The sequence below is a fragment of the Gobius niger genome (genome assembly GCF_951799975.1).
Source record: "Gobius niger genome assembly, chromosome: 8".
In the NCBI taxonomy this organism is placed as follows: domain Eukaryota; kingdom Metazoa; phylum Chordata; class Actinopteri; order Gobiiformes; family Gobiidae; genus Gobius; species Gobius niger.
In genome coordinates, this window is record NC_136859.1 from 19,120,500 (window position 1) to 19,134,715 (window position 14,216).

The 14,216-nt window shown below is 39.1% G+C and overlaps 1 protein-coding gene across 1 annotated transcript in view; it reads left to right on the forward strand.

Annotated features, from left to right (window-relative positions):
* LOC306967222 (growth factor receptor-bound protein 10-like) overlaps window positions 1-12,750 on the forward strand; it is a 42,569-nt gene extending 29,819 nt beyond the window's left edge. The window contains exons 6-17 of the mRNA XM_079562152.1: window positions 3,166-3,322; window positions 6,016-6,131; window positions 6,445-6,519; window positions 8,270-8,407; window positions 8,566-8,676; window positions 8,873-8,971; window positions 9,723-9,800; window positions 9,880-9,996; window positions 10,172-10,238; window positions 10,308-10,395; window positions 10,547-10,640; window positions 10,718-12,750. Coding sequence (XP_079418278.1) covers window positions 3,166-3,322; window positions 6,016-6,131; window positions 6,445-6,519; window positions 8,270-8,407; window positions 8,566-8,676; window positions 8,873-8,971; window positions 9,723-9,800; window positions 9,880-9,996; window positions 10,172-10,238; window positions 10,308-10,395; window positions 10,547-10,640; window positions 10,718-10,864 — 1,287 coding nt within the window. The 3' untranslated portion in view covers window positions 10,865-12,750. The remainder of the gene's footprint in view (window positions 1-3,165; window positions 3,323-6,015; window positions 6,132-6,444; window positions 6,520-8,269; window positions 8,408-8,565; window positions 8,677-8,872; window positions 8,972-9,722; window positions 9,801-9,879; window positions 9,997-10,171; window positions 10,239-10,307; window positions 10,396-10,546; window positions 10,641-10,717) is intronic.
* The last annotated feature ends 1,466 nt before the right edge of the window (window positions 12,751-14,216 follow it).

Sequence of the window (14,216 nt, forward strand, 5' to 3'; positions counted from 1 at the left end):
AAATTGAAGTAACATTTGCATATGAATACAATTATTACGCCATATCTGTGCCTCAGGGTAACTCTGAAAGCACCTTCAGTTACTCATTTTAGCCACTGGCTGAAAAACATAAAACTGTGTTCCGCAGAAAGTAACTCCTATCTGATGTAATGGGTCGTAATATGTATGTAATAGCAGTGACTATTTTGGGAACTGTGGCGGTTACTCAGACATGGCTGCCGGTGCTGTGTGCATGTGAGTGTCTGGGCGTGTGCATACATGCTTAAGAACACACTTGTCTTTGCACAGCGCATGTGCTGTGCATTTAACTTTCTCTTTGTGCGTGTTTGAACGTTTTGCGTCTGTGTGTTAAATGTCTTGTGCTATTTCAAACAAAGGTCTTTGTGTAGCTCGAATCAGGCTGCAGCATCTGTCTGTTTGAAGTCTGTCCCTTAGGACTGGGATCGCATTTATCAGATTTGAATCATCAGACAGAGACAAGGCCCTCCTTCTGTCTTCAGCAGCAGCTCTTTCAAATACGACTTCACAAATTAGAGGCAGACTGGGCCTTATTTGTCTGTATGTCCCAATCCTCACTCTACATTACATCGTGTAGCATTTGGTCACGGAATCTCTCACCTGCTCCTTGTGCTCATCTGACTGCTTAAACTATCGGTCACAGTTTGCTGAATTTGTCTGTGTGTAAGATGAAAATAGTTTCTCGTAAAAAAGCAAATTCTCCACCACATTGTCCCTTCGGAAAACCAAATGAAGAAACGGTTAATCGAACTGAAAGGTGTCAATCTCTGCTTCACCCTATTCTGTGCCTTTCTCTGGGCTTTCCCCTTCCTCTGACTAAGTGTGACGTCGCAGAGTGTTGCTGTGCGTGTGGAGCAGAGGGGAGGAGGTGGGGTGAGGGTAGTAGTGACAGCTGTGCAGCCTAGATATGTAGTTAACAGTAGGAAGCATTCATACTCCACATTCTGCTGTTGTGTGTCACCAGACTTCCCCTGTCTGTCTCTCTCCCTCTCCCTCTCTCTCTCTCTCTCTCTCTCTCTCTCTCTCTCTCTCTCGCACACCCACTTCCAATGACTCACCCACCTCTTTTTCTCTCTCTCATTTCTTCCCTCCTCCCTTCACAGCTTCCCGCTTTTTGGGTGCTTCCACTTACACTGCTATTTCCTCCTTCCTTCTGTGGAACTGGGTATAATTCCTGGATTACACATCAAGCCTCACCTTTCCACATAATTCTACACAAGTTCTTTCATACAATAGGTAAGGAGTACAGAAGTTTCTAATCTGTAAAGGGGAAATTGTGAATAATGCAGAGAAGGAAAGAAGATGGTGTGTTAAAAAAAAAAAAAAAAAAACTTCAGTCATAGTTTGAAAACATAATTGACAAACAATTGTACGTTTCATCCCACACTGTGCCTTCCCGAGCCAAACAGCCCCTCTCACTTTAAGCAGTTCCAGCTCTGTGCGAAAGAGAAACTCAAGTGGAGAGCTTTCAAGAGGGCTGAAAAAGTTGGCTGTGTCTGTGCATGACTGTGCGTCTGTGTGTCTACCGGTGTGTGTGTGTGTGTGCGTGTGTGTGTGTGGGAATGATTACATCAGCCCGCTCCAGCCTTCTGATTGGTCGCCCGCCGTGTGGTTTGATTCAGTGTGCCTTGAAGCCTGTAGCTGAGGCTGTAACCCTTTGTGAGAGAGAGAGAGAGGGAGAGAGAGAGGGGGAGAGAGAGGAGGGAAGAAGAAAAAGAGACCGAAAGAGAGAGAGGGAAAGATAGTTGTCAGACTAGAGTCGGCACTGGTAGCTCTGTACCTGCTGGCAGCGCACTGTCCTGGGATAGCAGTAGGTCACACAGGCTTTTTCTTTTACTGGCCTACATACAATCATAGACTGACTGGTTTCTGGGTTGTAGGTCTGGCAGGTAGCACAACTGTCATCTGTGGGATACCTTAAAAAAAGAAGAAAAAAAAGCAGCGATATTTTTGTCCTGGGGGTTTGAAAGGTGTTTAAGAGGGTTTTTTAACTGTGCTCGAAAGCCAGTGTGTCTGAGTAGGGGGAGCAAGGCGCGCTCCAAAAAATGCCTTCGTGTTCCCCGGAATGCTGCCTATTGCGGGCCGTGGAGGTAAGACGCTCTTGTTCAATGAAATGCTGTTTCTTGCCATATGATCTTGTAAAATGATTGCATTGACCGAGATGAAACACTACTCATGTGTGGCTTGTGTTTGCGAGAGTTGGATTTGCCATCGGGTTTGAATGGGAAGGCTTTGCTATCATTTTTGGATCTGTGCATGGGCCTGCTTAGTGCATTTTGTTCCATTGGCGAGGAACAGAATATTCTTTGTCATAATGCATTCTGTGGGAAGAGTGCATATTATATGTGTAGGCTTAGCTTGCTTGGATTCTTCTGCGGGATAAGTAGGCTGCTCCAGTTTTCTCTGTAGCTCATTCATTGCGATTTGACTATTCGAGTCCCCAAGAAAGCGATTAAAGCCAACACCAAAATGTATATTAATGGGTCAAGTGCTGTTTGTTCTCTTCTGTATAAATAAGCCTTACAACGTAGAGTCATTGCATGTGTTCAAAGTGATTATACTCCTCTCAAAATCTCCTCTCACCCGTTATTAATGAGATTTTAAGTATGGGTTTATCCGTCCGCAGCAGATGTGCCGCCTCGTACACAAAGTAGATTGAACTCTAAACTGAACATCCCAAAAATATCATCTTGAGATTATTGCGCCTTCTAGTTTCTGACATATAATTGAGCTTGAGCAGAGAGAGTTACTTAACCACTGTCTTTCCCTTGCACGCAAGCACTTGTATCTCTGTATTTAGCTCAGACACAGTTTACACACACCTGTATATTTGCTTCTATATTACACCAACAAGTTGCTTTAAGAAATGCGTGCCTGTGATTTTTAATGCCACAATTGCTACATAGTCTTAAGTGTGTGTTTTTTCTATTGTGTGCAGTAATTACAGGTCTCTCTATGGCACAGTGTAAGGGGCACTATATAATAAATACTATGCTTGCGTTTGAAGTAAATTGCTGGCTTCACCCAACCATTAGCTTGTAATAGTGAAAAGACAAGGTCAAAGATAATTGATTTTGGTATGAAAAAATATATATAATTTCTGATCTAAGAAGTTTCTTTTTAAAATAGAACCTTGTTGTGTTGTAGATTGTGAAGATCTTCAGTGAGGACGGCATGGGCAAAGTAGTGGAGATCCCAGCTGACATGACAGCCCGGGACCTGTGCCAACTCCTGGTCTACAAAAGCCATTGTGTGGATGACAACAGTTGGGCACTTGTGGAGCACCACCCGCTGCTCGGACTAGGTAAAGACCAAAAATTCACATGAGATGCAGACTTGTGTTAACATAAGCACACCTTTGGACAGGCCTGGCCATACACAGGTGCTTTCACTTGTAAAGTTTTACTGCAGACCCACATCTCACAAAAATTATTCTCCAGACGTTCAGCACACACTAGAGTAGAGTCAAATTGTGGAGACCAGCGCGGTGTCCAGCACACACAGTATGTTCTTTTGTTTTACTGCAGATCCATTATCTAAATCTTCTGTAAATTTCATCTTAGACAGAAATGAGCTTGGGATAACATTGTGTTGCTTTAGACTGCATATTTCTTTCAGAGTCACACTCTCATGGAAGAAAGTCTTCGTAAAGTCTGACAGTGTCTTAAAGTTGGCAGTTGATTTTCCCGGAGCAGAAAGCAATTATAACCCACTTACGGAGGACAAGGCTATGTTCACATGTGTCAAAGAGAAGGGCGTGCCTGGAAAATTAATGCAACGATTATGCTTGGGAGAATTTTCTCCCGCTAAGGCCTTGATTTTTACATTTTCTTAGAATAATAATCAGGACATCTCAAGAGGAATATTTTGAGTCAGAAATTAGGATTGGGTTTTGAGGCGATCCATCATGATGCGGTTACATTTCTCATTCTTTGTGCCAACGATGCTCTGCCAAGTACAGTTAGGTCCGGCATGTTGTGAATGACATCATTTTTGGCTCGGAGTTACTGACTATTGTATTACAGCCCTTATTTCATTCTGGTGCACCTGTAAAGCAACCGTAATCTTTTTAGCTCCCAACCGTTTATTACATTTTATCTTTATCTTTATTACTTCCAGTAAATAAGATGTGATGCCCAAATGAATGCCTAACATCTTTTTCTGTATAGTCAGAAAGGTATATACATATACTGTAATATGTTTATGCTAGTATTACATATCATAATATAACTAAGTATTTTGACTCTTGTGATAAGGGTTGACATGATGGCTTTTCAAGTTTTCCTGCTCACAGAAACTGTCCATGACTTTAAAGCAATACTAAGTAACTTGTTTACCTTAAAAAATGCTTTTCGTAGTCCCTCTGGGGGTAATACAAGTGGGAAGATGGGGGGGGGGGATTACAAAACCTCCAATCCAAGGCAATCAGAGCTTCTTCTGCTCCGTCAGAGAGAAGAGGGTCGGGTTAGCAGCATCAGAGGAAATGCATTTGAAATACATGTTATTCTAATCAAAAATAATTGTCCTTCTGTTTTAAGGTTTTACACCACCTGTTCAAATGTACTTGCACATGTATCCAGGCTTAGGACTGACGCGATAACTGAGCAGGGAGCCATGGTTATAAAGGCCCTTGTTATTGTAAATAAATGACTCCTTAAACAATAGTACATTTGAATTAAGAGTCCTATTTTGGTCCATAGCCTGCTGCTTTGTTAAATATGTGAGTGGGACTTGAGTGGCCCTTTCTGGGAGGAGTAACCCTGACCTGCGCTTGTTAGCCCGGAACGATTCACAACATTGGCACTCAGAAGTAGTCACGACCATCAGTGAGTCACTGAACAGGCCCCCAAAGACCCAGTGCAAATGAATGAATCGTGACTGTGTTAAAAGGTTGAGCGTGTGGGTGAAGGCACGCACATCCACAGTTCTAAATAAGTGTGCAGGATCAAAAAATGGAAAGTGTAACAGAAACAAATAAATAAAAGATCCGCACAACTTCGTCGCTCCAAAGCTTATTTTAATGCTCACCAGACAGTGACGTTTCGGGCCTTAGCCCTTCTTCAGACAAGTCTGAAGAAGGGCTAAGGCCCGAAACGTCACTGTCTGGTGAGCATTAAAATAAGCTTTGGAGCGACGAAGTTGTGCGGATCTTTTATTTATTTGTTTCTTAAAAGGTTGAGCAAACATGAATATGAGCAGTTTTTTCCTCACTTTTAATCACATGCCACACTGCAAAGATTTAATATGATTTAGCGTAATTCTCACTCTTTGATATCAGACAATGGTCAATGAAAAATGTGATTATTTCCTCAATGTAATATTATTATTGTATAAGAAATTACAGTATATTATTTCCAAAAGCTGAACAATGGAATAGGTCATTTTCTTTTTTTCTTTTTTTTCTTTTTTTTTCTTTTTTTTTCTTTCTTTTTTTGTGTGAAAATGAATATTTAGCAGGGGGGGGGAAATCTACAAGAGAGGCATTTTTGCTCTACACTGTTTTTTTAAAAGTAGGTTTCAAGTCGTAAAATGAGGCGGTGAGTCATGGCCAGTTTGAGAAATTGCGTAGAAGTCTGACACATTCTGGCAAGGACAGATCTTTGGTGAATCACACGCGCCTTTACTATCATTGACAGAGGAGCCTTGGACTTATCCAGCGTCCAAGCCTTAAACCTTCAAGAACATCCTTCAGAAATCAAAATTAAAATTCAACTGTACAGTATATATAATGTATTGTTTACAGTTCTCTATAGATGGGCAGGAAACAAGGCTATCACAATTAGGAAAGAAAGATTATATGAGCAAAGTTGTCTAAATCTGAGTCTGAGTTTGAACACGTGGCTTTACAGGAGGAAATAAAGTAACATAAATGCTAAACAAAGTAAAACAAAATGAGCAAATTAATAGTTTTCTGTTCTCAAAGGTGTGTAGGATGAGGTGTAATTTATAAAGACTATGCTTGATATTGATGGTGTGTTTTTTTTTTTTGTCTTTTAGAGCGCTGTCTCGAGGATCATGAGTTGGTGGTTCAAGTCCAGGCGGCGTTGAGCAGCGACAGCAGATTTGTCTTCAGGAAGAACTATGCCAAATATGAATTTTTCAGAAACCCTTTGGTAAGTGCTCCTTTAAACACACTTATTAACATGCCACGTCACTGCTCAAATACGTTACTGTAACATACAAAGGAATTCAGTACATTGTGTTGTTTTGAGGCCGATGAGTGATGGCTAAATGTTTTTTCTCTTTACTACAAAGTTTTAAAGAAAAAGACACACTACCCTTATTTATTATGAAGAAAATGACCTTTTAACAAGATTAATAACTTTTCTACTGTATTGTACTAAACCTTTACATAGAGTAGCCATATTCCTTTTTTTATTTCAAACCATCCTCCCTAAGCGACGTCTTTTTCTTCTTGTTTTACAGTCATTTTTCCCCGAGCAAATGGTCGCGTGGTGCCAGGAGACAAATCGTACGATCCCTCCGTCTCAGCTCTTACAGGTGTGCACACATCCTCGCACCCTTTTCCCTCTCTCCTCTTGACGCACACTCGGAGCTTACTTTATGTGCCTGTCAGCAACAGCCGCTCACTGCTCAATCCTGCTGACAGGCCTCCCCCTCTGACCCTTAGACGCCGTGTCTCGTCAGAGCACACAGTAATAACTAGTGTTGATCCACTGTTGACACCACTGTCTCTGCACATGCACCGGTCGGTATGAGCGAAGAATGGGGTCGCCTTCTCAAGTAGAACATGCAGGACTTTTGTAAACTAGTGTTTGAACAGCGGAACGCTCACACTGCCTAAATGTATATGCCAGACAAAAATGCAGTGAGTGAAAGGCCCTATATTGTTTACATTACTATAACAGTACTTCTCTCTGTAAGTGATAAAAATGTGCTTCGAAAGTGATCCTTTTAACCCCCACTTTAACCGAGCACATTTTCTCCGGTTCGGCTTTGCCCAAATTTAAAGGCTTCTTGCAGGATCCCTTACAGCCTATTGGCCAGTATGACGTCTCATTTGAAAGCTAAGACCTACAAAACTGAGTGTAACTTTTTTGTCGCGTTGTCATCTTTTTGTTGTCACATTTTTTGAAGCTTTTTATTTGTTTTGTGTTTTCATCTCTTTTTTTGGCTCTTTTTTATTTTTATCTGACATTTTTTTGTTGCTTTTTGGATGCTTTTTTGTTGGGTTTTCATCCTTGTTTTTGAGGCTATTTTGACAGTTTTTTTTTTCAAGAAGCTTTAAGATTTGGGTAAAGTAGAACTGGAGAAAATGTGCTCAGTCAAGGTAAGGGGGTAAGAGGTTAAGAAAGTTAGGAATGAGATTGTACAACAACTGACAATTTAATACATAAGTCGTGATAAAAGACAGATTTGTTCAAAATCTGACGCAATGTGCTGTTATCTCATCCGGATGTTCTGACTTTGGAAAAATGACAAGGTGCAGCGCTTCTAATATACACAAAAAACACTTGTCTTCTCCTTTGTATGGTGTGCGAATAAATATGTATTCTGTGAAAGGGGGAAAAAACGTGCACGCATGTGGCCATTGTTGCTAAAGTTTCCAAAACACTCAGAAACATGTGCCTTTAATACTGGAGCATCTCTGGAACAGTTTAGTTTCAAGCCACAAGCCCCCAGATCTCAAATCAGCTCTAATAAGTTAACCTAACACTTCATGGTGTGATACACCACAAACTTGGAACTCTTCAGAAACCCTATGACATGATTTCAGCTCTGGCGACAGTCAGTCAGTGAGGATGTTCTGCATGTTCGTTCTATGTTGGCTGAGTGTTACATAACAAAAGGCTTCGTATTCATGGATTTTTTGTCAGTGTGGAATGCGGAATATCAGCGTTGATTACAGACACTGCTCCAAGTGTAATTATTTTGTGTGCCAGATACCCTATTTTGCAAAAGTAAGAATGTGTTTAGGAACAAAGAAAGACACTATCTACATTTACAGTAATTACAAAATTGGACGTCTACCAAGGCATTTGATATTTTTGTACTGGTTGACATAATAGTGCCAACGATCTTCAGTTTTAGGGGTAAATGCTCTTTCCATAATCTATAAATCCCTAACAATAGAGGAGAATAAAACAAAAATAAATCTTTAGTTCTTAGATTGAGTTAAGTTGCTATGATTAGCAATTGCAGAGTAAAGTGAAGCTTGTATAGAAGCACAGTGTTACTGCACATATGGGACGTTAACATCAATGTGTGTTTTGCCTTCTCTGTCTTGCAGAACTTTTTAGCAACCAGTAGTTGTCCGGAGGTCCAGGGATATTTGTATGTGAAGGAAATGGGCAGAAAGTCGTGGAAGAAAGTCTACATGTTTTTACGACGTTCTGGTCTTTACTGCTCAACAAAAGGAACCTCAAAGGTATACTCATTCAACCATCATATACCCTGTTATCCTTCATATTATTCTCCATATACGGTAGTTCTTTACTTTTGTTTCTGTGGCCATGCCTGTCTTATAATTGTACCAAACCTCATGGCTTTTTGGTCTAAATGGTAACTTTTTATTTTTGTCTCTAGGAGCCCAGGCATCTCCAGTGTCTAGCAGACCTCGACGACAGTAACATCTTCACTGTTATTTCAAGTAAAAAACCGCACAGCGCCCCCACAGACTTTGGCTTCTGCATCAAGGTAAGACGGCTTGGATCAATTAAGAAATGTTTCCAATCACACTTAATCACGCCATAATTATATAGGTATAAATAGAGCATTATTAATACTTCCTGAACCCACTGTATTACTGCCACCCACTGCCATTATGTGGCTGACACTGTGACTAGAAAACAATATATATCAAATAACACGTGTCTTTGAATTTGAATGACAGCCCAATAAATGCAGAGGGGAGCTAAAGGACATGAGGATGTTCTGTGCGGAGGATGAACAGGGTAGGACCTGTTGGATGACTGCCTTCAGAATTTTTAAGGTATATTGTATGCTTATTTTTGCATGTACATGTATAAGGGTATTACTGAAAAGTAACTATTGTTAGTGCAGGTTTTCTCTGATGTTGTAATAATAGGTGGCGTTCACGTTTTAGAATGTGATGATGTCATAATGTCAGGTGGAGGGCAGGGGCCAATACAACTCTATGGGAGAATTTGCAAAAAATCTCCAAAGCGAAAAATTTACAAATGTCTTTCGTCATCAGTACTTGATGTGATTGGATTCAGAAACCTGCCACATTATTTTTATGGCTGAAAGTCCTTTCATTACTCTCATTTTTTTTAATATTGTGTCCACTTTTGGACCCCTTTCAGAGACAATAATTAGACATTAGTTTATATGTGCTGACAGAGGAGAAAATTAACTTTGAAACAGTTTTTGTTTTATGTGATCCAGTAGTGACTGAGATATTAACCAAAAACTAAGACAAACAAATCTGCAGTTACCATAGTTACCATCATGTAATTTCAGTTGCCCTACACCTCAATTTTAAACTATAGGCTCTTCAGAATGCTGTGATGTCACATAAACACAACCTATAAGCTCATTGCAAAATATTCAGTTCAATTAAAAGGCATGGCAGTTAGTAAAATATTCTTGCATGATTCTTTTGTATAATGATGTAAACTGTGCATTTTACTTTTACCTGCAATAGTCAATCCAAAATGTTCTACTGTCGGACACGGGGATGGGGCGACTTAAACAACTGAAATGTTCTCTTTCCTTCACAGTATGGAATCGTACTGTACCAGAATTATAAAATTCCTCAACAAAGGAAAACTCTACTCTCGCACTTCTCTGCACCTGTAGTAAGTTTCAGCTTCCAGTGCCTACAATCTCCTCTCTGCTCCTTTTTGGTAACAATTGTGTGTCTTTGTCTCCCTCTAGAGGAGTGTTTCAGAAAACTCTCTTGTGGCTATGGATTTCTCAGGGAGGATAGGCCGAGTAATCGACAATCCAGTGGAGGCCCAGAGCGCAGCGATGGAAGAGGGGCAAGCCTGGAGGGTGAGAATGAACTACCGTACAACTAAAAATATGAATATTTTTTCCTCTTTGTGGCCTGGACTACCCAGAAAAAGAGATTCTGAATCTCAGTGGGGCTATCCTGGTCAAAATATAGGTCAGATAAAATAAAAACTATTTAAAAGCCCAACATTGTCTCTTTCTCTGTTGCCCTTAGAAGAGGACTCAGCGGATGAATGTATTGGGCTCCCATAGTCCCTTACACCACTCCTCACTACATTCTGGTAAGAAAAAAAGAAAACTAAATCGAAACATGCTGGTTATCTGTGTTTAAAATTCTTATTTCCTTTCAGTTATACATATAGCCCAGTTGTGGTTTCACGGGAGGATAACTCGAGAAGAATCTCATCGTATTGTCCACCAACAGGGTCAAGTAGACGGGTAAGTCACCTGACATATAAACATTTCAATGACTGTTGTATTACCATCTTGTATTGCCAAATGCATTTGTTGAAAATGAATTACATATTGAAGAACATTGTAACAATAACAGTAACTATTATGATTTTCAATGCTGTTCTATTTTACGCAGATTGTATCTATTACGAGTCAGTCAGAGCAACCCGAAGGCGTTTGTACTCACATTGTGCCATCACCAGAAAATCAAACATTTCCAGATACTACCGGTATGCACTTATTTATCTCTATCTGACCAATTATGCATCAGTGTTGCAGTAAATTCATTATACACTTTGTTTCATAGCGTGAAGAGGACGGCCAGGTCTTCTTCAGCCTTGACGATGGGGCGACCAAATTCACGGACCTGATCCAACTTGTGGAATTCTACCAGCTCAACCGTGGAGTGCTGCCTTGCAAACTCAGACACCCGTGCACCGTTGTGGCCTTATGACACCCGCAGAATTGCCCTTCTCGTGACAGTTTGCCTGAAACAAAATCACTCTTCATTTTGTTACAGACTTTTTACGAAGCTGGTGAATGAACTACATAGATTTGTTGTTCTTTATATTGTATTGTTGAGGATACGTTTGTACAAATTTCAATGCAAAATCTTCCACAAGTCTCACTACAGACAGTCACCAATAAGCTTGGACTTTTTTCTTTTTTGTTTTTGCACAGCTAAAATGTAAGTTGTGCTTCAAGCAGACAATCAGCAGATCAAGCTTTTGCGTGGACCACTTTGCTCTCTGAGCAATTCATAAGATCCCCTAAAAAGAAAGAAGAGCTGATTGTCTTCTGTTTTTTGCACTCAAAAAACTGAACTTGGAGTGGCCTTTTGGGGGAGACTTATTTCTCTGTGAAAACTCTGAGATGATGCCACACTGCCCTCTAATGTCATGCACGTGTAAAACAAGTCAAATCCAGTCCGGGACTGGAGATTCCTAAGGTTTTTTTTTTTATAGTCAACAACATCTGTATCACTGAAAGAATTAACAAATATTTTTTTTAAATGACATTAGAAAAAAAAAAATTCATCTTTCAACATTTACAAGGTTTTCCATTGATTTAGATTTATTAATACTGTTTGTGATCACTGTCTGCATGCCCTCATCTTCTGGTCTCTGCTGATACATTATCTGCAGTATTCATCCATGTAATTAATTGAATGATTTTGAGTTGATGCACAAGCAATTGTGATGATTATGACTTACTTTTAATGAAACAGAAAATCGGGGTTCTGGTCAATTTTGAAAATTTGTATTTGTTAAGAAACTTAATTTCTTACATCCATAATATTCAGCCTAATTGTTGTGCACCTTTAGTTAAAAACAACAACTTTTTGACTGGATTAGTTATGAATTGGGAGAAGAAATTAATATACAAGTGAAAAAAATGTATTGCCATAAATTAGGTAAACACCATTGACATGGTACTTGTTAGATTTGAACAAACAATGGAGGAATACAGGGATGGGCAACCACTACCATTAGACAGAGGGAGCTGTTAACTGGTGGTTTTTAACTTTCAGAAGTTTACACATTTCTTTGTCCATTCAGGTTAACTGCTGAGATTCATTGAGACTTAACTTGACACCATTGTGCACTACATTCCTTAAAAAGTCTACTTGAAGTTGTAATCATAAAATCTTCCCTCTTAACTTGAACTACCTACTACACGTTGTTTAACGTAATCGTTTGGCACACTGTAAAATGCCCGGTCCATCTTACATAATAGCTGTCAATGACAAACCAAAATTAAACTATTAATCTAAGGTTCTTGATTCTCAACTGTAGTTAACAGTGCGGTAACAGACAATATGAATCTACACATTTTAGGCACTGATCAATATGGCTCTCTATTGATACATTTAGAAAGGACATGCAGATCTAATGTTGTGAAACTCATTTACAGTTAGTTTGCGCACTATCATCACTATTTGTTGAAAATGACAAGGACTCAATCATGTTTAAAGTATTATTTCTGCAAAATGTATTTATTTATCTGGATGTGACTGATTACTTGAACATGTTAAAAAAAGAAAAGAAAAAAAAGCTCAGCGCTGTTTGACAGTTTTCTTTTGTCAAATCCAAGCATACATTGTTTAAAATGTTTAGTATATCATCATTTGTTGATACATGATGCCTGTCTTGGAATCATTTGACACTTTGTACTGAAGTGACGCTCGAAAGTACGCTGGTGTCCATAGTGCTAACATTGCATCATTCCAAAACAGGACAAAACAGAAAAACTAGCTCTTCCTAAACATTTGCGATACAATTTTGCATAATACTACTTTAAAGGTGCATTGTGCAACTTTTAATGAAAAAGAAAAATGCACATTTACCTGACATCCCTGTGGCTTCTAGGATGCTCCAGGACCAAATATTTTTAGGGTTTCTCATAGGTTTTCACTGCTGATGGATCTGTCTCCATGGATACGTATACATTCCATCCAGAAAACCTTCCAGAAACCCTAAAAACAATTGGTCCTGGAGCGTCCTAGAGGCTAAGCTAACCCTACATGGTCATTGAAAGGTCAAATATACACGATTATCAACTGTTTCCCCACAAAAAAAGTTGCATAATGCATCTTTAATAAGAGGAAGACTGGAGATTAGGGTAACCATTGATCACTGAGCAGACATTTGAAAATTGTAGCTGAAACATAGATCAGTGGGTCCCAACAAAGAACAGTTGTATCGAAACATTTATACAACATTCACCGAAAGTAAATGAATAGTCAACACCGAGACATCAATTGCTCAAACGTATGCGCCGCCCCATTAATATTGATTTGTACATGTCTGTCACACCACTCACCATATTGTGCATGTCATTTATAGGGATGACAAGAACAAACATTTATCTATAGCTTCTATTCCATCTAATGTACGACTTATTTCAGGGAAAGCAAAAAGAAAATGGTATCTTTTCTCTTCTATTATGAAGAGTGTGAAAAGCGTGTCTGTACTTTTAATGTGCAGTGCTTCAATTTGTAAATAGCTAAATGTTGATATTAATTGTAACCTTTTCAGGTATTTTTGTACAAATAAGGGACTGATATATTCTCTTTATTGTAATTAGAATAAAACATTAATACGTTGATAAAGGGTGTTCTACTTTCTTGATGGTTTACAGTAGTCCCTCAGTAAAGCCCTAACAAAGCAAATGTAGGGGGAGCCTTCCTTACGGGCCAGACTATAGCCTTCCCTACATGTATGATATTATATTATTATTATTATTATGATTATGATATTATACACGTATATTCTCAATGGCCATTAGTAACAAGTAATAGCATTGTTAATAAACAGTAATATCTCACTGTAGCTACATCCATTTAAAGTGGAATGATAAATAAATCAAGTTTTTACACAATAAAAAGTTGAAAACAGAAACGTTTTGTAAAAAAAAAAAAGTTCAAGTATTGAAATTGTGAAAAAAAAAGGGTTCACTATTTTCATAGCAAGGTCTACAGTTTCACCACTAGATGGCCTGAACACGATACTGTAAAGCGGTTTATGTCCAGTTACATCCTACATCCTTACATCCTTCTGCATTATCTAATGAAGGACGGCTCATAGGAATAAAGGGTGAAAATGGGTGCACAGGCCATCACCTCAATGACCTTTGACCCTGTGTCTATAAATGGTGTCACACTTACAAGATTATAGGTCAGACGAAAGTACTTTTTAAATCATTTTATGACTTTATATCGGTTGTGAGCAGAGAATGGGATTAAAGATTAACGTGTCTGAAGCACTAATAACCTTCAGCGTTCTGGATGTTCTATTCCTCTGATC